At 48.3% G+C, this 22,778-nt stretch overlaps 6 protein-coding genes across 6 annotated transcripts; 3 read left to right on the top strand and 3 right to left on the bottom strand.

Annotated features, from left to right (window-relative positions):
• Positions 1-44: 44 nt before the first annotated feature.
• On the bottom strand, positions 45-1,932 carry SPPG_08076 (uncharacterized protein). Its single transcript, XM_016756229.1, has 11 exons — positions 1,864-1,932; positions 1,725-1,764; positions 1,571-1,661; positions 1,419-1,503; positions 1,226-1,360; positions 1,073-1,164; positions 852-1,006; positions 749-788; positions 565-681; positions 336-506; positions 45-276 (listed from the first exon to the last, which is right to left on the bottom strand). Exons 1-11 carry the CDS (start codon positions 1,907-1,909, stop codon positions 178-180), a joined length of 1,071 nt encoding a protein of 356 aa, XP_016604526.1. The 5' UTR covers positions 1,910-1,932; the 3' UTR covers positions 45-177.
• A 163-nt stretch (positions 1,933-2,095) lies between these two features.
• Positions 2,096-4,663, top strand: SPPG_08075 (propionyl-CoA carboxylase beta chain, mitochondrial). Its single transcript, XM_016756228.1, has 7 exons — positions 2,096-2,396; positions 2,455-2,538; positions 2,613-2,726; positions 2,791-3,815; positions 3,873-3,982; positions 4,052-4,069; positions 4,129-4,663. Exons 1-7 carry the CDS (start codon positions 2,247-2,249, stop codon positions 4,290-4,292), a joined length of 1,665 nt encoding a protein of 554 aa, XP_016604525.1. The 5' UTR covers positions 2,096-2,246; the 3' UTR covers positions 4,293-4,663.
• Positions 4,664-5,023: 360 nt separating this feature from the next.
• On the top strand, positions 5,024-8,037 carry SPPG_08074 (uncharacterized protein; the record flags this gene model as incomplete). Its single annotated transcript, XM_016756227.1, has 10 exons — positions 5,024-5,176; positions 5,257-5,427; positions 5,500-5,890; positions 5,949-5,983; positions 6,046-6,192; positions 6,254-6,312; positions 6,420-6,708; positions 6,780-7,265; positions 7,332-7,652; positions 7,720-8,037. The coding sequence occupies 10 exons, from the start codon at positions 5,024-5,026 to the stop codon at positions 8,035-8,037; spliced, it is 2,370 nt and encodes a 789-aa protein (XP_016604524.1).
• A 19-nt stretch (positions 8,038-8,056) lies between these two features.
• Positions 8,057-9,584, bottom strand: SPPG_08073 (40S ribosomal protein S6). The gene is made up of 4 exons (XM_016756226.1): positions 9,505-9,584; positions 9,248-9,312; positions 8,605-9,148; positions 8,057-8,541 (listed from the first exon to the last, which is right to left on the bottom strand). Exons 1-4 carry the CDS (start codon positions 9,508-9,510, stop codon positions 8,422-8,424), a joined length of 735 nt encoding a protein of 244 aa, XP_016604523.1. The 5' UTR covers positions 9,511-9,584; the 3' UTR covers positions 8,057-8,421.
• Positions 9,585-9,700: 116 nt separating this feature from the next.
• SPPG_08072 (uncharacterized protein) lies at positions 9,701-11,981 on the top strand. The gene is made up of 11 exons (XM_016756225.1): positions 9,701-9,832; positions 9,905-9,980; positions 10,054-10,120; positions 10,264-10,342; positions 10,398-10,447; positions 10,509-10,737; positions 10,814-10,859; positions 10,923-11,104; positions 11,174-11,264; positions 11,330-11,484; positions 11,596-11,981. Exons 1-11 carry the CDS (start codon positions 9,809-9,811, stop codon positions 11,641-11,643), a joined length of 1,047 nt encoding a protein of 348 aa, XP_016604522.1. The 5' UTR covers positions 9,701-9,808; the 3' UTR covers positions 11,644-11,981.
• A 29-nt stretch (positions 11,982-12,010) lies between these two features.
• On the bottom strand, positions 12,011-22,755 carry SPPG_08071 (uncharacterized protein; the record flags this gene model as incomplete). The annotated part of the gene is made up of 7 exons (XM_016756224.1): positions 21,825-22,755; positions 21,661-21,760; positions 21,110-21,596; positions 16,366-21,047; positions 15,848-16,303; positions 15,297-15,785; positions 12,011-15,229 (listed from the first exon to the last, which is right to left on the bottom strand). Exons 1-7 carry the CDS (start codon positions 22,280-22,282, stop codon positions 12,011-12,013), a joined length of 9,891 nt encoding a protein of 3,296 aa, XP_016604521.1. The 5' UTR covers positions 22,283-22,755.
• Between the last annotated feature and the right edge of the window lie 23 nt (positions 22,756-22,778).

The raw sequence follows: 22,778 nt of genomic DNA, 5'->3' as shown, positions 1-22,778 counted from the left end.
TACAACAAGAACCGGCCCGGTGACTTGGCTCAAGGTTGGGCAAATCAGGCGAAAACATCAAATTGAGCATGTTTTTCAAAGCATGAAAATAAACATTACTATACAAATCATTCTATATAAGTAAAGGAGAAGTATGAGCCAACAACTAGAGGACACCAAAACCAGTACAATAAGCTATCAATCCAGGTCAACAACTTCTGCTAATGTTCCATCCCCAACATGCATGCCATTCAAAGTAAAGAAATCATCAATCTTCAGTGGTCGAATATGTACCTCCTACAGAGTGAAGGCAGATGAGAATTGTGAAGAGGATCCACCGTAGCATTTCGACGTACACTAATGTCCACCTCATGTAACATTCCATCATACTCTCGAATTGCTTCCCGAACAGGCATCATTGCTGCATTTCGACATAGCTCTTTTAGATCACTTCCAGAATATCCCGCTGTTCTAATAACCAACTCTCTCAAGTCAAAGCCAGGTTCCAGATTGGCTCCACGCAAAAGCTGAACGAAACTTAGGTTCAATATGGCACATGACAATGACCACATCAACGTTACGTACCAGACTGAGAACTCGTTTACGCTGCTCTGCGTCAGGTAGTTTGATTTCAAAGCGTTTTGGCATCCTTCTAAGAATCGCTTGATCAATGTCACCCGGTCTATTTGTTGCCCCTAGGACCTGAAATGGCGGTATAAGGTTCGGCCACACAGTCCCCACGTATTAATGTCATCCTTATGATGCTTACCAACACACGCATGTCTCCCGTGGCAAGACCGTCCCATAACCTAGACAAGACTGGTTTCATTCTAGGCTTCTTTCTCGCTCAAAAGTAGTATATGATCACATACGTCATAAACTCTGCCTTCATCATCGCTGTCACTTCGTGATCTTGGCTCTTCCGTTCCCGCAGGAATGAGTCAATCTCATCAATGAAAATGATGCACGGTTGCAGTTTATGAGCAAGTGTGAAAACTGCTGACACCAGCTTTTGCGATTCGCCAAACTAATAAGGAAAGATCAGTGAATCTAGAAAATTTGCAGTATTCCATCGAGAGTATGGACGTCATACCCATTTCTCCATCAAGGTAGATACGTGAAGGTTGATAAATGTTGCCCCTGACTCCTTTGCAAGCGCCTTGGCTAGCATTGTCTTGCCACACCCTACGTAAGGCGCAAGTTAAGATCCATCATATCGCTATTAGCTCGGAAAGGAAGAGGTTACCTGGTGGTCCGTGGAGCAACACTCCTTTCGGGGCTCCCAGTAACCCTGATGCCGAACTGAACAGCTGTGGATAACATAATGGGTAGATTACGGACTCCTTCAATGACTTGACAATATTATCCAATCCGCCAATATCTGAATGATAGACACTCAATAAGCCAGTAATGAAATTGCCACGAGGTTGAATACCAACCTGTGAAGCGGACAGGTATGTCTTCAGGGTATACAACTTCTGCGGCAATAATTTCCTCATGTTCTGTCAACTTAAGGTCGCGGATCTAGTAATCGGAGTCAGCTCAAGAATTGCACGTCTCCGTCATGCATAGTGCGCCGCAGTCAACATACACCCAGCTTCCCAAGCACTCGGTTGCTCTTTGCCTTTGCCTCCTCCTTCTTCTTCTTGAAAGGATCCAGTGAAGAAAGGACCCATTTGACGCTATGGTATATATATAAAGTTATAAGAGAGACCAAAATTAAGAGTAGCTAACCAGTTAATTACCCAAAGTATAGCACCACTTGCGATAACGCAAATATGGACACTAGTGCGGAACAACCGAGAGATCAGCGACTTCTATCCAAAACTATTCCACTCCACCCTAAGCGACAGAAGAATGCTCCTCAAGTCTTTGCAAGCATACCATCGACCAAGACCTTCTTGGTTGTCGGAGTTAGCTTCATGGCCATGGTGGCAGTATTTGGTTGATCGCGAGGCTGGGACCAACTTCAAATTAAATCGTGAACTGTTGAATCAGACAGTTGCCATTGACAACGGAACTGTTCACTGTGACTGTGTGTAGTTTTGTGGCACAGTCGCATTGGTGCTGTAAGCCGAGCGGACGGCAACGACAAACCAAGCAAAGTGGTGGAGGACACAGTTGGTGTACGCCAAGAGGTGGACGCCTACTACAGAGCTACTTTGTATCGGACTGTGTTCAAGAAGGCTCCCGTAGGTTTCCGATAAGTGACCTTCCTCTGCATTATCCCGAATTCCCCATTACTGCGTATTATTGCGATCTACAAGATGCATCTCAACATGGCCACTATTTCGCGGGCAAGCCTGCGAGCCACACAGTATGGAGCCCGAAATCTCTTTGGCGTTGGAAGGGCCACGGTTATGCAGGCACGCACTCTGGCTACAGCTGCGGCCGCAACTGTCACGTCAGGCGAAACGGTATGTTCCATCGGACAACGCATTAGCACACCCGCTGCGAATGCTAACAGGAAAATAGGCCATGATTCGCAAGATGGAGGAGAAACGCGCTGAAGCAAGACTTGGCGGGGGGCAAAAGAGGATAGATACCCAGCATGCAAAGGTAATAAGCAGTCACACTTGACTGGACCCGTGAACTTGTCACTAACTCTGGTTTTGGACCTCGTCTCTCTACAGGGGAAACTAACGGCCCGGGAGCGAATTGACCTCCTTTTGGATAATGGTTCCTTCCGCGAATACGACACTTTTGTTGAGCATCAGTGTGTGGACTTTGGGATGGAGAAACAGAAGGTAGTGCTGCGACCAGTACGCCATCTCTTGTGCGCTCCCTATTGAATCCTCAATTCTGAAATAGATAACGGGAGATGGTGTAGTGACGGGTCACGGCACAATCAATGGACGTCTGGTCTACGTCTTCAGCCAAGATTTCACAGCGTTTGGAGGAAGTTTGTCAAAAATGCATGCCCAAAAAATTTGCAAGATCATGGATCAGGCTTTGATGGTCGGCGCCCCTGTAATTGGCTTGAACGACTCTGGCGGTGCTCGTATTCAAGAAGGTGTCGACTCGCTCGGTGGTTATGCGGACATTTTCCAGCGCAATGTGCTGGCGTCGGGTGTTGTCCCGCAGATTTCGCTTATCATGGGTCCGTGCGCTGGAGGAGCCGTCTACTCCCCTGCCCTTACGGACTTCACTTTTATGGTACGCGACACGTCTTACTTGTTCGTTACGGGCCCTGAAGTCGTCAAGGCCGTAACAAACGAAAACGTGACCCAAGAAGAGCTTGGTGGTGCCAAGCCGCACACCACAAAATCTGGTGTCGCCCATCTTGCCTTTGACAATGATATTGAAGCTCTGTCGCGACTGAGAGAATTCGTAGATTTTCTACCTTTGTCTAATCGTCATGACGTCCCAGTCCGACCGACTGAGGACAACATCAACCGCGCGGATGCAGCTCTCGACACTATCATTCCTGTTGACTCGAGCAAGGCTTATGATATGAAGGATGTTATTGGTCGAATAGTGGATGACGGAACCTTCTACGAGATAATGCCTGATTTTGCGAAGAATATTGTGATCGGATTTGCCCGTATGGGAGGGCAGACGGTGTCTATCATTGCGAACCAGCCTTTGGTATCGTCTGGTGTATTAGACATCAATGCCTCCGTGAAGGCCGCCCGTTGGGTTCGATTCTGCGACGCTTTCAATATACCTCTGTTGACTTTCGTCGATGTGCCCGGCTTTCTGCCAGGAACTGCCCAGGAGCACGGTGGCATTATCCGTAACGGGGCGAAACTTCTCTATGCCTATGCTGAGGCGACTGTTCCCAAGATTACAATTATTACACGAAAAGCATACGGTGGCGCCTACGATGTCATGAGGTGACAGTTTTCTTTTTCCAGTAACCTATTGTGTATGCTGATGTGATTGTGTTTCAGTTCCAAGCATTTAAGAGGGGATTTGAACTACTCCTGGCCCAGTGGAGAGATTGCTGTCATGGGCGCGAAGGGCGCCGTTGAGATTATTTTCAGAAATGTCAAAGATAAGAGTGCGTATATTGTCGGGATATGATTCATTGATGAATTCACTGCTAATAGACTTTTCTCTTGTTACCCAGCACAAGCGGAGGCTGAATGTACGTAGGCTTGACTGTTTGATGTTGATATTGCCGGTTTCTAAAGTTCATCCCCCTAGACGTGGCCAAGTTTGCAAACCCGCTCCCCGCCGCCCAGCGCGGTTTTCTCGACGACGTTATTCTTCCTTCTACGACTCGTCGCCGCATTGTTGAGGACCTAAAGATGTTGAAAACAAAGCAGAGGGAGAACCCCAAGAAGAAACACGGCAACATTCCGTTGTAAAGAACTAGAGTGGCTCTTCCATGACATTGCTTTGTTTAACATACTGTACATTTTCCTGAGCATACAAAATGTTAGTTCCAATTTTTCTTTGATACGATTCTTTTTCAAACGTGGCATTGATGTTCCAACTATTGTAAAATAAAAGGGTGGTAACCTAAAGATAGTAGAAATCCAGAAGCTAACAATGCACAACTACCGTACCAAGAAATACTCTAAGGATCTACTGCAAAAACACAGGCTTAAAGTTCTACAAGAATTACAGTCTTGCCTAAAATAATAATTGTGCAAGTGATATACGGGCGGATAGTATCACCAAATTTATCACGCTCTGTGATGAATAACTATAGATTATCGGCGTAAGCTCATAACCCTAAATGAATAAGCTACGCTGCGAAGGTGGGATCCTTACGCACAATTCTTGCATTTCACCCAATTATTTTCATAAACCTTGCAATCTACAAGGTCCTTTCGAACCCAGCTGACGTTCCTCTTTATGTGAAAAGTAACCACACACTTGATATCACTTACCATGTCTGTATATTATACTTAATTTAAATCATCTTCCAATTAGGTTGAAGTATGGTTTACATTTGGTTATTTTGTACATTTTATGATAACTACCAGCAAGAGGCATGTGCATGTTGACATGGCAACAAAAGTTGTGACGTAACTGACTCAAGTAAGCCAAAAGGCCGCTGGTCTATCTCGCAGTCGCCCATCTTCCTGCGAGCATGTACAACAACTTTCAGGACTTGATATCTGTGCCCTCATTCCGCTCACAAAACGATGAAGAACATCACACGCAGCATGATGGTGCATTATATGATCAAGCAAAGAGTGTTATATCTGGCGCTGTAGCGGGCGCCGCAACCGTCGTTGCAGGTGTATGTTTTGGTCTATCGAGTTGTATGAAGTTCTCGAATACGACCCTTTATCTGATGAAGAATTGAAATACGCTTTCTAGCATCCGTTCGACACGATCAAGGTCCGGTTGCAAACGCAAAAATGTCGTACGGACTTGTCAATGACCGCCTGCTTCAAGACAACCATCCAAAGACATGGGTTTAGGGGGCTTTACAGAGGCATGGGATCTCCACTACTTGGTGTCACACCGCGGTATGCGTTGAGATTCTGGGTAATAATGTGGTGATGAAGCACAAGTGCTGCACTAGCATGGAAGAGCCCTCATCATGCTCGACTTCATTAGGCGTATGATATTGGTTGTCACTTGATGTATGCGCCGTCGTCAACATCTTTACCAGAATTGAGCGTCTCCCAATCGGCCTTTGCAGGTGCTTTGGCCGCTATCCCTTCGAGTATCGTCACGGTCCCAACCGAACAGATCAAGGTTACAATGCAAACACAAGACCATCACGCACCTACACAGAAATATCAGCGTACATACGGGATATGGAACGCGACCAGAGAACTCCTTCGTGAAGGTGGACTGAGAGCTCTTTATAGAGGGACGTGGGCAACGTTGGCTAGGGATGTGCCTGGATTTGCGGCGTATTTTGTGGCATATGAGGTTGTCCATCGGGCGGTGGCAGGTGAAGAAAAGAATCCTCGAGATCTTTATATAGCTGTGCTTACTGCAGGTATAATCAATGCCTGCCTCCGTAACGCGTGCGTGAACCTAAACTCCCTCTTTGTCAGTTCTTGGAGGTGGATCGCTATGGGCATTGGCGATTGTAAGTTTATCCGTCATATCTTTTTTTACTCGCAGAATTGCTCTATTCACCTCGTTCTGCAGCCTCCAGACGTGATAAAATCTCGCATCCAGTCATCCCCACCTGGTACCTATAACGGCTTTTCCGACGCGGCAATTCGCATTCTACGCCAGGAGGGTGTAGGTGCTTTGTTCAGAGGAACCACGCCAGCGCTGCTGCGATTAATTCCGGTAAGTTTTGGTGTTCACTGTGTTTTCTTGGCAGCATAAATTAATATTTTTTACTACTCAGGCGAATGCAGCAGGCTTTTTGGGTCGAATAGGAGCCCTAGCCATCATGAATCGATACTGGTAGATTGGATATAGGTTCTATAGTGTAGAAATTCTAAAGTGGCGCGTCGAGATTAAGTAATCGGCTGTGTCTCGCGACTTACACTGTAGCTGATTGACCTTCTCAGCCAGCCCAAGCCCGCCGCAGAGATGTCTTCCCCATTTGTTCACCCATGCACGCTTCCCATCGAAATTATCGATGAAATATTAACCCATCTTCCGGTTCACGACCTCTTCACACTTGGTAAGGCGAATAGAGAACTCTGTGCTTACATTGGTTCTCGGGTGAAGACGATTGTTAAGAGAAGATTGGATGCGGCAATGATACAGAGGAACGAGCAGAAGGGCGTGGAGTGGTTGAGAGGGGCGATCAAAGGTGTTCGGGCGGATCTCGATTGGGTCGACGACACAGAACGGGTTTGTTTATGGACGATGCAAGTAGTTTATGATGATGGAAATACATATGTATCTTATGTTTTACTGTATAGAGGTCATGTCTTCGCCCCTATTTAGAAACGCTTTGGAAAGGCTATCTTAGTGAAAAGGAGAAGGCGATTCTCAGTCTCATCCCGCCTACCACTACTTCATCAGTACTTCCCATCATATTTTTGTCGTGGACGGTTCGATACCCAATGGGCTCTAGCTGGCAAACCATCTACAGTACCCATCTCTACATGGACGTTCCAGCATCTCTCTGCGCCATGCTTGACCTCCCTCCCAATACCGCTCAAGTTCAAATAATGGAAGTCACTAAGTATCAAGCAAAGATTGCCAAGGGCGTAGTGGTGGCCCTGACAGAGTACTTTAACCGGTTGGGATGGAAGGGAACTGTGCGAACATTTTGGGAAGGCCTGCTTGACGGGACCGATGGGCGGGAATTAGTGGATACCCATCCGTGTTTGCAAGGCGACATGGTGGAGAAGTGGACGAAAGGTGATACAAGTGGTTGTCTGAACGAGAGGTTTTTGGACGAGGTTTGTCCTTGCTTCTCGATGTAGTAGACTCGAGGACTTCTCTAATAAGTCGGTTTCGAAGTCTAGCACGAGTCATACATTGCCACCTTACATCCGGCGCTCCCCATTCTCCGTGCGCTTCTGGCCCATCTATCCCGGCACTCAATACTCGCCGTGCTGACCGACTTGGACGTTCAATGTACGAACATCCTCCACGACAAGCACGCACTGCTCAAAAGATGCCAGACTCTGCATTACCCGTTAAAGGGGATAGAGCAAAGATATTTTGACGCATTTCAAAGGATTGAATGGAAGGGTGGCAGCTGGAAGCGGACACCTATTTTTGACGATTGGTATAGGGCCTATGCGGGAAGGGAGGATGATGTTTGTGGAGAAATCCGTGGAGAGGTGAGCGCTCCTCAAGTGGTATTGATGTTGCCAGATGAAAGCATCTCACCTACTTTTTCTCGTGAAGACACGCACTGGGATGTGGCTATCTGTTAAACTCAAATGCTACGACTACACGTCCTATACTCGCGGCCCACACTTTGGTACCTCTTTCACATGTACATCCCCTTCCGAGACGATGGATCTCCTTACCGTTGAAGGAATCGCTCAATTTGCAGTTACCGTGGGACTCGCTGACGCTAGTAGTGCCCCGAATTGGGACGATCGCTTACTCTATGTTGTGTTTGTTTGTTGTGTGCCCTGTGATACTCCAATGGAATGGGTTTGGGCGCTCTGGAATGAAGTTAAACGGAAAGTCAGGGTTGCAGGACATTCAGTTCTGTGAGTCGGGGAGAATGACATTATGGGGTCGAAATTTGGCCATTATCATTATCGCGTTTGGACTGCAGGCCAGTCAATTGTAGAAGTATGAGTGAATATGACGTTGTGCAAGTAGATAATGCAAGAATTCTCCTTATTGCCAAGAGTACTATATAACATCCGGTCCACACCGACTTTGAAAGACCCAGCACAACCGAAGGAACAATGAAATCGCAGCCGGCTGGCCCAGAAACATCCACACACACACTTCCAGGTTTCATGGCATATATTCCACAAAAGATGAATTAAACCGGACCCGATCCCATCCACAAGACCAGTATCCGCTCCATCAACCCCATCTACGCACACCATCCATATCCACACTTCTCTACTATTCCCGACATATAATCTATGCCTGGGCGGTAGATTTGCGGGTCGAAGACAGACGGCGCTTCAGGTGGAGTTCCTGACGCTTCTGGTTGCGCTCCTTGATACGCTGAGCAAGAATCTTGGCGTACTCAGCAGCATCCTTTAGAGACATATGAAGTTAACACAACCATCGGTGAAATTCCGCCAAGATGCGACTACGTACCTCCTGAACCTTCTCAGATTGACGACGCTTGAGAGCAAGCAAGTGACGCTTGCGCTGAAGAGTACGGGGAGTGACCAACCGCTGGATCTTGGGGGCCTTGGTGTAGCCCTTTTTGTCACCCTTACCGGGGATCTCGCGGCGGATGACGTATTTGCGAACATCGTCCTCCTTGCTGAGGTTGAACATCTTGCGGATTTTGCTAGCCCTCTTGGGTCCGAGGCGCTTAGGGATCTGGGTGTCGGTCAAACCGGGAATGTCGGCCTCACCCTGCTTCACAACAACAAGGGAGAGAGCTGAAATGTCACTGCCGACGATACACCCACGGACGGACTTGCGCTTGCGCTCTCCCGTCCGGCGAGGACGGTAGCAGGAGTGACCAGCAGAGAGGAGGAGACGGACACGGCGGGCCTCCAAAACACCCTGCTTCATGGGGAAACCTTGTTTGTCGTTTCCACCAGTGATCTTGAAGACGTAGCCCTTGAACTCGTCACCGAGGGCATCACCCTTCACTTCAGTCGACATGCGCTTGTCGTAGAAGATACGGCTAATCGAAAATAGAACAAGAGTTTGGGTAGGTGAGGATCACGTCCGATTCGATGTTTCTGAGCCGAGTTTGTCACTTGCAACTGTCCAAAATACTCACTACTTGCGCTCATCGTCGACCTCAATGCACTTTTGGGTCCCGAGAGCGGGGTACGCAATGTTCAACTAATATCGGGAGGTCAAGGAAGGGCACTAGTTAGTCCAAATGTCCGTCATTTCCAACTATCTAACTCATGCTCCGAACGTCCCAGCACCCATGCTCATCCATCCATCCATCCGTCCATCCATCCATCCATCGACCCGTTCCCATTCCACCCAACATCCCCTCCTCATTAAATTCGCAAAGTCGACATCTACCTTCATGATGGGAGTTCGCTTGGCTTTGGTCTCAGAGCCGTTAAGCGCGTGCGAAAAGGGAAGGACCTCTTAATCTGCTCGCCAATTGCTTTTCTTGTTGTGCCCGCGCACGGTTCCAATATAGTCATGTGACTGTGATCACGTGATTAATCATTACGAACACGATCGAAGTCGCAACGCGTGCAGTGCTTCCCACGGCGACTGAACAACCACTTGACATTTTTTGTTTTAATGTTCGGACCGCTTGCAAGAGTTGTGAAAGCTGAAATTATCTGCAGACTCTGTATCAATCAACGCTTCAGCAATGGAGGCTAGAACAAAAACTGTAGTAAGTTATACTGGCGCCGGATGTACCGTAGGAAAAGCCCACGCGGTGTTCTGAAGAAAGACTGTCGTACAGCAGGGAAAGTCAAAAAACAAACGAGCGAGAAATGCTGATGAGAGCGAATCTCAGTCAGAGGACGATTACCGATTGCGTATGTGTTAGAGTCCGTACGAAGACCGACATGTGGAAAGGATTGTATTTGAGCAATTTTATGTTTATTCCAGGCTTATCTGCGTACGAAAAACAACGACCTCCAATACCTATAATAACCGATGATACTCAGGTGACACTGTGAGTTCTGGCAGGAAGCTTTTCCATAATTGCGCCAAAGTCAGAGGAGCGAGAGGCTTCATAAGCACTACGTAGCACCTTGTTGGCTTTGTCAGATAAAGGTAATTCCGGACCATTTTATAACTTGTACCTCTGCATTTCAGTCCCCTCAAAGTCCTGAGTGAAGAATTCACCTGTCCAGTGTGTCGGAATATCCTTCAACAGACAATGGTAACTGTGGAGGTAAGAAATATTCAGATCATGATTCCATCTTGAGGGATATTAAAACTGTGTAAAGTGCATGCATCGCTTTTGCTATGCATGCATTAGGGAAGCACTCTTCAAAGGGTATGTTATGCACTCTTTACCAGTGGAGCTGACTGGCTCTCGATGCTAACATATCCGACAGAAACAAAGAGTGTCCTGCGTGTCGACGAGAGTGCCATTCCATGCGCAATCTGCGCCCAGATACCCGATTCGACGAGATTATACGAATGATCTATCCCAGCTTGGGATCATCTGAAACGGAAGACGCTACTGAGCTCGACAGCATAATTGCGAGATCAACGTTTAATCTCCGGAAAATGTACGAGGAGGGTATTAAAAGGCAGGAAATGGTCCGCAAGGGCCGGGGTGTGGTGAGTAGAATCATACCGAGAGAATCTTCTCGTTTCAGGACTCATGCTTATAGAGAGCGCTGTGGTCCCCGCTCAGAAACGCTCGACTACCGTGGGTGCTGCAGATTGTGCAAATGGATTAGGTAGGGATGTTATAAGATTTCGCCTTTAAATTCACGTCTTGTCCATCTAATTGTCGCTGGCAGCACGTTCTCCACGAATATCACCGGATGGTCATGACGATTACGAGATAGAGTCTGAAAATGGTACATGCGGCGAATCCAACACGGAGAGTGATGGAGTTCGTTCTGAAACATCAGTATCTGACGCACCATCGCCTGAGCCTGCGAGTATTCAAACTTTGTCAGGTCAAGACCAACCCCCGTGGGTGCGTATTTTGGATCTGGAAGGTGTTACGCATGTGATAAGCATGCTGAGACTCTTTCTCCCCGATGAGACCATCGAAGTCACAGCTATAGCCCACCCCTGTGACAAACGCCTCCCACTGGGTGAAGTCCTGCGTCTACGTACCGAAAACGAATGCACAGGTTGCGATTCTAAGATTCTCATATATATGGTTAAGCGATGTTAAAGGTGTTCCTTGCTTCTCCAGTGGGTCATCTCTCCATGGTTCTCCGAGAGTACTACGCGGCGCAGTCGGATCAATTTCGCGATCTGACGAGCGACGACTTTGTTGTTACTTTATCACGACCAATTCATGGGAAACCGCTAGATAAACATATCACAGTTGGTGAAGCAAGGGATAAGGTACGCATGCAGATTTCAGTTATGAACGACAGGAGGTGGATTGCATCACCTTCCCATTTATTCATTCTTCGCATTTCTTCTGAACACTTGCTTGAAATTGTTCATTACAAGGCTGAAACCGGCGGTGTTCTGCTACTGTACCATGCCCTCAAATCTTGAAGAAATTCCTTCGTGATAGTAAATATCAGTAGCAAATCCTATTGACATGCGTCGTCAAAAGCGCAAGGAAAATCCAGCCAGCATAGCGGACGTTGATGGTTGAACAGTATTGAAGATGACTATCTTTCAAGAATGATACTGCTCTCAAGCGGCTGATGATTATTCTATGAGTAGTAACTCAGTATAGTCAGTGATAATGTTGAACGAACGAGATTTAGTAATCTTATCTGCCAGGGGGTCTTAATATATGGTATCGTATTTAAGCTTACAATATGTGGCTAGTCTATCTATGTACTGTTGCAGGCTGCGAATAATTTAAAGGCTTCTGAGGTCTTAGCTATGTAACATATATGAATAAGTATAAACTCTAAGTAACGACCAGTGATGGTACTGGCGGTGGCCTTGCGGCTGTGGCTGATGCAACAAACGACGCCGATGCCGAGACTGACCGCGCGGGTGCGGGCGCTGAAGCAGCCCTATTAGGCGCGCTGGAAGTTGGTTGCAGTATAACTGTTGTGGAAACGGTCGGAGCAGACAAGGATGAGGAGACCGACGAGGTAATGTTCGCCGGTATCGTTTGATTAGCGGCGGGAAGCGTCGAATTTGCTGGCAGGAAGCCCAGTGGAGCATCAAAGTCTGTAATCAGCACCTGTTGCGGCAGGCTGCCAAGGAGGTTCTGCGCTGCCTGGTTAAATATCGGAGGCGGCGGAATCGTAAGCGGTCCAAGCTGGATTTTCATATGTGTAAGGAGACCCACAATAATTCGCAAAAGGTTGCCTTTGAGATATAGTGGAACACCATCCAAACACGCTGTCAACCACGGAACCCGCTGGCCCCCGATCGTTTCCGCAAAGAACTCGAGGTTAAAATCAGTGAATTTTCCCGTTAGAATGTCGAGAAGCGCTCCCCAGATCAACAGAGGATTCTTAGGTAATTCTAGCCGAACCGCCAGCCGGAACTGATTACGGTTCGGATCATTGCCGCCCTCGTTTACATTCTTAAGAACGATCCCGTCTGGTGTGCTGGCGCGTCCAAACTCTCCTCCACCATTCGTGATCTTCGCACCGACAACACCCAGATTCAAATGGAATGGACCAGGATTTGGCATACCGACAAAGACATCGAGGCCAAGACCCTGGGTTAACGGATTGACGAGTTTGGGACGAACAACCAGCGGCTGATACATATAAAGTTCGGGGGCCTGAATGGCGACTTGGTCAAACATATTGAAGCTGACACTCGGAGACCGTGGGTCACCCATTGTTAATGCCAATTTGCCCAAAGTGGCTCGTTCTGCAATATTTCGCCATGTCAGCAACCGCGGAATGATATCTTGCAGGGATTCTACGACATTTGGAAGAAGGAAGTGGACTTTGATGTCCAGCTCAATAGGCTTGCCAGGTTCAATGCCGATTTTGTTGAAATACACTTGAACGATATCTGTTTTGTCGTATGTCACAACCGCTACAGCGCTAGCTCCGGGTCGGGCTCGGAATGGCATGAGGGGTCCGAGAGGTTTGCCTGTTGCTTTGACATCGGCGCCTTCCGGTGTAATCTGGGTAATAATATCTGTGAGAACCATCTCAGTTGCAGGGGATGAGATATAGTCCGCAACGCCCTTTAGGAAGGTCGCTACATCGAAATCGATGATCGCGGTCTCAGCGATTCGTATGGCAGTCTCCTTTGACCTTCCAAATCTGATACCGCTAAAAGCAACCTTGGTTGAGATTGGCTTTGGACGCCGGAATATGGCGTCTCCACCGATAGTAGCCAGTGTCTGCGCCGCGGCGCGATTTTGCAATGCAAATCCCGCATTTGCCTTGACAAGCACTTTGCCTGACGGGTCGAGTCGAATATCTGTCGCTTCTGCCATTACGAAGACATTGCTATCCACTCGAACGTCAATAAACAAGAAGGGAATCGACGCCATAATGTCTGGAATGATAGGGGTCATATGGGCAATTACGTTCGCTTCTAAGGCACTCTCGCTCACAGGAGCCAAATCGACAAGGTCGAGAACCACTGATACTAACAGATCGTGGAAAAGGGATGCAGCGGGTCTGCCGATGGATTGCATGGAGAGTTCACCCACACATTTTCCAAGGGCGTCAATCATGTCATCCCTGGAAACGCCGAATCCAAACTTGGTCGCTTGCCCAACGCCCCTAATTGTTCCATTTGGTTTTTGCATATCACTCGCGATATCGGCCACAGCTTGCTGAATCCCGCCTGTTCCACCATTAGGGAATGCCATGGTCATGGTAAATTCGGTCAAGAGTCCATTTCCACCTTGTTGCCTGATAACAAGATTTTTCATCTCCAAATCCGCAAACACTAGCCCGCTCAGTCCGAGTTGAGTAGACACGTGTGGGAAAGCAATCGAAGCGTCAATGGAGAAGCCTTTCAAAAGAGCTTTGCCAACAACTTGTAACCTGTCTTGGTCATCGAACGATATATGAGCGCCTCGTATATCGATACGCGGCAGTAAGTTCGCTGCAGTGAAATCTGAGCGATTCATGCCAACTAGGGACAGGACCCAATCGACATTTCCGGGACTTAGCACAGTCGCACTGGGAAGTCCGAACCTAGCTTTTGAGAAGGCGCGTATGTAGTCGTTTTCACTGTATCCGACTTTTAGACCAGCGAGAGCAAGCAGTTCCTTGGTGTTACCCCATCCAACGGTGTAGATATTCTGGAAGAACGACGCCACCTTTGTCTGAACGCTATCCGATGAACGAAAACCGACGTTCACGCGGAGGTCCATGGAGTTTGCACCGTCAACCAACATTATCCCAGGTAAGCCTACCGTCATCAAGTCCACTTCGTCCACCCCAAGATCGACAGCAACATAGCCAAGCCCTTTGATAGTGATGGGGAATAGACTGTTAAATCCGACTCCGGCGTCCACTATCAGAGCTCGACCTTCTACTGCGCGAACCCCTACTTTATTGAGTTTGATCCCGTTGACATACTCTCCAATGTCAAGTGTTTGGTTTTTCGAACCTTTGATGAAAGGGCCGAGGACTCGATCAAGGGACAAGGAAAACACCATTTCGCTAAAAGTCTCGATAGAATCTATCGATGCTACACCGAGTTTGATCCCGGTAATTCTCAAGCGACCTGGGAGGTTGCTCTGATTGTCGAAGAAAGCCGTAGCAATCGCCGCAACTTTATCTTGAACGGGATCCGAGTCGAAGACTTTAAGCTTAGCACCGAGCTGCAGGCCATTTTCACCTTGGCCATTGATTTTGACACCGTTTACGCTAGTATCGAGAAAGCTGACATCATCCAATCCGATTGCAACTGCAAGAAATGGCAAATCCGCCGCGATATCAACCGGAAATTGTAGGCTCCCGGTTACGTCCGCGGTTATTATACTTGCAGGTTGAAACTCAACACTAGCGTGAGAGATGGTCAGTGAAGCATTTTTTGAGAAATGGATTTGGAAGCCTTTGGAAGGTGCATGTTGGATTGCACCAGTTGATGGAACTCCAGACAGCAGGTTATCAATAAGCTGATTGACATATTTAGAGAGTACTTGGCCAACGGGGTTGATTGGAATTGGTAGCTCGATCTTTGAAAAGGCCTAATACCACGAAGTTATTTAGAATCACTTGTTCGATCGTTTCCCTGATAAATCAGACCACGCTCACCTGAATAATGTCACCATCGGTAGCGCCAAACACCAAACCGGCGATACCAAGCGTGCCAGGAAACGAGCCATCACCATTCCCATCAGTTACGTGCTTCAGAACGCTTCTAGAATCGCCCGAGTCTTCAAACCCCATAAGGGCGTCAATTTCCACGTTCTCATCTTTGAGTTGTATTCCTCGAACATCAACTCCCAAAACTTTGGTTTTGTCCACTCCAATCCACCTCACGCCTGCGTACCCAATGTCCAACTCCACCTTGAATGGCAGTGGGAGTGGGACGTGAGCTTGCGCCTTGGCATTGAGTTTGTCGGATGGAAGCGCAGATAGGGATGCGTGCTTGATTGTTAGACCTGTTGACTCTGAAGAATTGTTCGACAAGAGCATGCTTTCCAGGTAGGAGGCCGTGACAGTGCCCAGATTTATAGGCTCCGTGGCATTGACAAAGGCGGACACGGGGAGAGCCAGATTTGCTTTGGAGAATGACTTGATCTGTTTATCCAACAAAATTAGTTTCAATTTTCAAAGACTTGTCTTCTTTCCTCGACACATACCGTATCCTGCTCACTGACCCCAAACACTAGGTGGTCCACGCCAACCCTACTCTTCAACTTTGCCTCTACAATTTCAGCGACAACGTTTGCCAATTCCACTTGGATATCCGATCCATCCTCAAACGTCACAACTGTATCTACTGTAATTCGGCTTCTTCCTTCATCTTTTTTCACCGTTAGTCCAGGCAGGGCGACATTAACCAACCCTTTCCCATTCACATTGGCTCGAACGCTGACAAAACCGATACTCAAGTCGATTGCAAAAGGCATGGCGAAACTGGCCACAGTATTGACGGCCATTTGACGTTTTGGCAGTGTTTTAAGCTGCACAGGATTATCCATTGTAACATTGAGCCTTGATGGCAGAGAGGTCAACGACAAAGGGAGGGTCACGCCGAAGGATTGAAGAAGAGAATCAGCGGGCAGATTGATTTTGGCTTTGGAGAGAAAGCGAATCTAGAGAGTGTTCGGCGATTAGCACCTGTGGGTAGATTTCAGCTAAGGACAAGGTTGCATACCCAATTGTCCGGATCGTCACTACTACCAAACATCACTCCATCAACTCCAACGCTGGAATCTGCCTTATCTCTTTGCAGTACGTTATCAACTATCCTCGCAACTTCAGTCATCCCCTGCTCGGTCTCTAAAAACTTCAGTCGGGTCGCAACATTGAGAGTATTACGTCCGTGATCAGCAGTGCCCAAACTTAGACCCGGCATTTGAAGCACCGCAAGTGGAGCATTTCCAACAGTCGCCCGCGCATAAAAGTAATCAGCTTGGAACGTGATGCTGAAGGGTAACGGTAGGGTAAACCCAAGTTTGGTGCTTACATCCAGAGAGGATGCTGGAGCAGTTGCAACCGTCAGGTCAGAGAGAGTTGCATTCAGTTGCGACGCAAGCGATGGAAGATTCAGGGGAGTGGCGATATTGAGCTGCGATAGAAGTCTTGCCAGCGAGAGATTCACGCGCACTTTTGAAAAGGCCCGGATAACATCGTTTTCGCTTCCGCCGACCTTGATCCCCTCCACTCCAACCCAACCGTCCATGCCTTTATCAAACAATCCTTGAACCATACCCGCAATAACCTCTCGCGTCGCCTCTTGGTCTTTGAACTTCAAGGAGGCTCTCAGGTCGGCCCCAAACCCATTTCCTTTGATCACCATGCCATTTGGAATGCTGAAGTCGGCCAGCGGGTGCATTTGATCTCTCTTATCGCCAACATTTGCGCCTGCCGAGACATAGCCAACCTTCAGATCAACTGGGAACGAGAATGGGAGGGTAAAATTGGTGGAGGCCGTGATAGACAGCGTTTGGCGGGGTTCGGTTTTAATATGGAGGGTCCCGAGGGAGGTAGAAGTCGATCCTAGCAGCTGGGTAATATCCATCGGAACTGCGATCCCCAACCCTTGGCAGACTTTATCTACATCCAATGGGAGATGGACCTGATCCAATATGGTGATACGGTCTTCTTTCGCAAAACTGTTCCCGATTACCAGTTGGCCTATCCCGATGGTAGACCCAACTTTAGGGCCGTTTAGGAATCCATCCACAAGCCGTGCAACCTCTCTCTCCGTCCTGTCAGACTCTCTAAAGGTCACTGTAGCCTTGATTTCGGTATTCGCGCGCCCAATATGGATACCTTCCGATAGTCCGACTCCCATCAGTCCCGCGCCATTTACGTCAACCTCTACACCAACACTACCAATGTTGATCGTCGTGGGGAAGGGCACAATCGAAATATTGGCGCCGACGCCCACGTCCATTTTCTTACCACTGGTGATATCTATGGCCATGCTTAGAAGACCCAATGTAAGGAAGCGTTGGACTTGCGCGTAATCGACGGGAACCGTCATGCCAAACTGGCTCAAAAGACTCGCAACGCGGAAAGGAATGGACAGCTTCTGGAAAGACTTGATGGAGTCCGCTTCCGACGCGCCCAGCACGAGACCTTTAATGCCTATGACATTTTCCACACCGCCATTTGCGATTCCGTTGACCAGTTTTGCCACTGCTCGGCGAGTGCCGTCCGTGTCTTTGAATAACAAAGATGTTGCTACAGCCAGCGTACTTGAGCCGTTGGAAGCATCAATTGCAAGGTTGGGAAGGCCAACATCCACAACAGGATGAGAGTCCAAGTTCACATCGGCTCCAACCCATCCCAACTTGGCAGCAAGTTGAATCGGTGATTGTATGGCAACACCAGCTGCGAGCGACATGGCGTTCCCAGGCATTGTGGCCAAATTGACTCGCGTTATTGAGGGCGCGAACAGGTTCAGGAGTGGTGACAAGTCGCTTTCCGATCGAATTATAGACTGAATCGGAATGCTGATCGTGACTTTATCGAAACTGCTTATCCTGTCCGAGTCCGAGACCCCCAAACGCAACCCAGCGGCGACGATGCTAACACCTTTTTCGTTCCCTTCGAACATCCATCTACCGAGGTCGGCGACACTGTTCTGCGTGCCTTCCCCATCTGCAAATCTGACAAGAGCTCCCAACCCATTGATTCTGCTCGTCACAATTTTGACACCTGTAGGTATGTTTACATCCATAAGCCCATTTCCATCGATCCCGATGCCAACCCCGACCAGGCCAATGTCAGCATCTATCGTAAACGGAAAAGCCATTCTCATCCCATCCAGATTTGCCGCAATGATTTTGTTGGCCTGGGTCTCCACACGCACCGTACCTTCCACGATTTGTTTTACGGCGCCGAAAAGGTCGTTCACGCTAAGAGGAAAGTGGAAATCTTTGCCTAAAACCATGCCAACGATACCGTTCACAATATTTTCGGTTCGGATGTTCTTCGTGAATGAACTGACGTCTAGCTTTACGGCGGAAAGAAGGTCGTTCCGTTCATTTGGGCCTGTGCCAAAGTATATCGTCTTGATACCTACGCCATCCATTATCCTCCCGTTGATAAAGGTGCTGACGAACTCAGCCACTTTATCCTGAATGCCTTCGCTGTGGACAAACCGCATTGAGAGCGATGGAGTCATGCTGCCGGTCCCCTTCGCCACAACCGAAATATTGGACACGGACACCACCACAAAGTCCAAACCTCCGAATTCCATTGTAATCTCTGCATAAGGGACTTTAGCGGAAACTGGCATAGGATTAGTCAGTTGGGCCCCGGCGCCCACTGCCAAAGACGCTTGCGGGAGCGTCCGTACAGACGCACTCGATAGTGCCAACCCAAAGCCATTCAGCTGTGGGTCAACACCTAAGATTTCCGATAGGTTGATGGAAGCGTCTGATCTCAAAGGATTCAGACGATGTAGCAGGGGGGGGGGGATACGGAATTTCAGACCGCTGAATTGGTCAATAATCGCGCCGCCAGTTCCATTTCCTGCCACCATGCCAGGTGGAATCATCTTGAACCCACTGATGCCCAGTACGACCGACGATATCTGTTCTGCGATTAAGTCACCGACCAGTACAGCCACTTTGTTCGCCATGCCGTTCCCACCTGTCGCCGGTGTCGCGCTTGCAGCCAAATCTATAGGTGATGTACCCTTGCCAAGCACGATGGGTGAGACCCACACACCCGACAAGTGGCCATCATCCAACGCCGCATCCACGACAATACTACCAATATTTAGCCCAATCATCACCGGATTCCTTACCAACGCTTTAATCCCAATATCCACCTGCCCAGCTGAAATTACGTTGAGGCCCAAGTCGTTCAAGACTATCAAATCCTTCTTCAGCACTTGGCCGAGGGCTGAGTTCACAAACGTCGAAGCAATCTCTTTGAACTGCTGTGTATCGATAGAGAGTGCTATCTTCGAGAATGTCACAAATCGGTTTGTCGGTGCCGCCCCAAAGAGGATGTCTGTAATCGTAACAATAGTTGCTCCGTCGCTCGCTGGGGTATCTGCCATGAAGGCATCAACAAAACCTTGCACAACTCCTACAATCTTGTCATTCCTTCCAATAACCAATCGAGCATCAAGATCGACCGCTGTCTCGCCATTCCCATTAATTGGAGAAAAGCGTAACCCTGTGGGTAGGTCCACTCCAACGACGGGAACCGCGGCGGACCCCATTTGTACACCGACTCCGACGTATCCGACGTTCATTTCCAACTTGGCGAGCGCCGTGGGGTACGCTATCCCTACTTGCCCTTTGGCTCCAAATCCGGGTGCATCAAGTAATTGGTTGACGTCGAGGGCGTGTATTGAAAGCGGAAGTTGTGTTCCATTACGGGTGAGTTGAGTCACAATGCAAGGGATGCATAGTACCGGAAGGGGTACTGGAATGGTCGTAGGTTTAAGAAGGGTGTCAGACCATTTGAAACCTGTCCTCGTTGTCGTATTGTTTGATGTGTTATTTGTAGCAGCAAGCGGCGCGGTAAACGTGAGCCCCAAAATGCTTATTGATGAGATCTGCGGTTTGGCTTGTAAGATGGGGTTGATTGCGGCAGCAAGGCCGGCTGCAGCAGCGTCCGTGTTAACCGGTACGACGACCACGGTTGTGCTGATTTTCATATCCTCTGGTCCTGTCACAATGCGAATCGGGTTGACGGTGACATCCAGGGCTCGATGAACATTCAAGGATGTGATGTACGTGAAATCGATGGGTGGAAGTGGTATTAATCGCGGTAACGAGAGAGAAATGGGGGCAGTGATGTCGGTCGAGCCCACAGAGGCCGAAAACTTGGACGAGGACAAAAGTCTCTCAATACCTGATACTGATAATAATCCCTTAAGATTGCCGAAATTTAGTGCCTCGAGGGTCGCATTGACAGGCAGCAATAGTGATAGCGGTTTCGTAACATCTCCAACAAATTGTACTCCTTCCATTGCAACAGGACCCTTTACGGAAGGACGCATCCCCTCTGGATCCTCCGCTCCAAGCAGCCATCCAACCAACGCTCCAATGACTTTTCCAGTGGTCTCAGCCTCTGCCTCAACGAATCGAACATCAGCTTCCAGCTTCATCTCAGTCACGCCTCGATACATATTGACACCCTGTAATGTCACAACGGCAATGGTACGGTCAAGAACAGAGAGCCCGACGGAAAGTGTTGGAACGCCAACTTGAATAATGGTGGGATTTTCGAATACCACGCCGACGTTCAAACCAAGGCCGGTATCAGACATGGAGATATTGACACTTTGGATGGCCATGTCAGGGAGGCTTGGGTCCTCAAAAGTCCATAGATCCTTTGCTGCAAAACGGGATCTTATTGCTTGATCTGTTTCACAACGGGTTAGTTTCGCATATTTCTCTCCTCTGTAATGGAAACTTCCAACTTACTCAAATTTCTGGCCCTCACAGCTTGCGGCAGAGCCTTATAGAGACCAGCTACAGTTGGGCCTATGTCGGGCACATTCAGATCCTTGTGTAGAGGGAGATTCTTGTACCAAGTAATTCCCCAGAATTTGATTGTTGCTCCAAACTTTGCCCTGATAGGCATTCCCTGCAGTTTATCATTTGAAAACGCCTCAATCAGTCCTGCAAGCGCTACACTGTCACGAATTAGGAGATCCCCTTCAAAATCCAGTTTGATCTCCTCGTTGATCTTGATGCTGAACTCAGGCAATTTAGCTTCTGCCCAACCATCTTTGAAATTCTTCTTTTCACCGACAACGGCGGACATTGGTGCGAGGGTGACGCGTATTGGAAGGAAGAGCTGGGACGGCAGGATGGCTGCGAAACCAAAGCGGAGGCCATTTGCAGACCAGCTCACAACATCAATTCGCGAAATGCCCAGAGAATTCATATCGATGCCGTTGATTTTGCTCTGCGATTAGTAGAAAACTTTTGAGTTCGGATTACTCACTTCAAAAGAGTGCATAATAACCGACCTGAATAATGGCGGGGATGATCACAAAGTACGTGAGGGGTGCAACGACGATCGCCATGAATAGTCCAATGATCAGTGCATGAAGCAGGATGAACTGCCATCTACAGTTCAAGTTCGATTGTTATGGTTGTTCTTTTCAATCTGCACCCACAGCAACAAGCTCACCGTTTCAGTCTTCCCCCACAATACCGAGGTCTACGTCTTTCATCGTAACTTAATCCTGGAGTTTTGTAGTCGTAAACAGGCTTATACCAGCTTCGCACTCGTTGGAACCATGAGATCTTGGGTGTCCTATCTGACCACGCCTCATCGGCGACCGTACACAGCATATCGTCGGGGTCATAGGCATCTGATGTTTCTTTTCGTCGTGGAGGGGAAAGGAATGGAGTTGATAGTGAGGATTCTGAGGAATCGGGGTAAACGGCTTCGTAATCTCCAACGTGGTGCTTGCCCACATTATTTTCAGTTGCGATGGGTTTGTAGACTGCTTGCGTGTAGCATCGATCATAGATAGATGAGAGACTTAGAGTAGGTGTAAGATCGTGCTGTGCATCTTCTATAATTGTCTGATCGTCTCCACGATCGGACTGCCCTGAGCCAGCAGGGACATGACGCGGCAACATTGCTCCGTCCTGGTACAAGACGTCGTGTGGGATAGATGAGGTATAAAATGCCCAAAGCTATGCCCAGGCTCTTTGGAATAGCCGGTCGTAGTAGGATCGTTCCAACTCCGACTTGCTTGTGATGCAGTGGACAACTGCTTCAACGTCCAACGTATATACAAAGATCGAAATCGGACCTGAACGGACGAATGGGTACAATCCTCCGGTTTGCTCCCACAAAACACTATTTCCTGGTCAACAAACATCGGTCGATGGCCATGTTTGGCATATTATTTACTGTAGCACTCTCAATCACTGTGAACTATCCAGCGCCCTCTGGCATCACAAAATGCCCCCGTCTGGTCGCTACTTCCGCCGCGCTCCGACCGACGTCCAGGACGACAGGGTGGTCTAACGCATCTATTGGTTGAGCGCTCATCGGCCCACTCTAGGTTTTTTTTTCGCTTCGTTCTTGTCGTTTTTTTGCACTAGTGAATTTGTACCAATCTTGAAATTT

The sequence above is a fragment of the Spizellomyces punctatus genome (assembly GCF_000182565.1).
Source record: "Spizellomyces punctatus DAOM BR117 chromosome Unknown supercont1.19, whole genome shotgun sequence".
In the NCBI taxonomy this organism is placed as follows: Eukaryota; Fungi; Chytridiomycota; class Chytridiomycetes; order Spizellomycetales; family Spizellomycetaceae; genus Spizellomyces; species Spizellomyces punctatus.
Note: the sequence above shows the minus strand (reverse complement) of the source record. Positions and strands in the feature narration are given on the sequence as shown.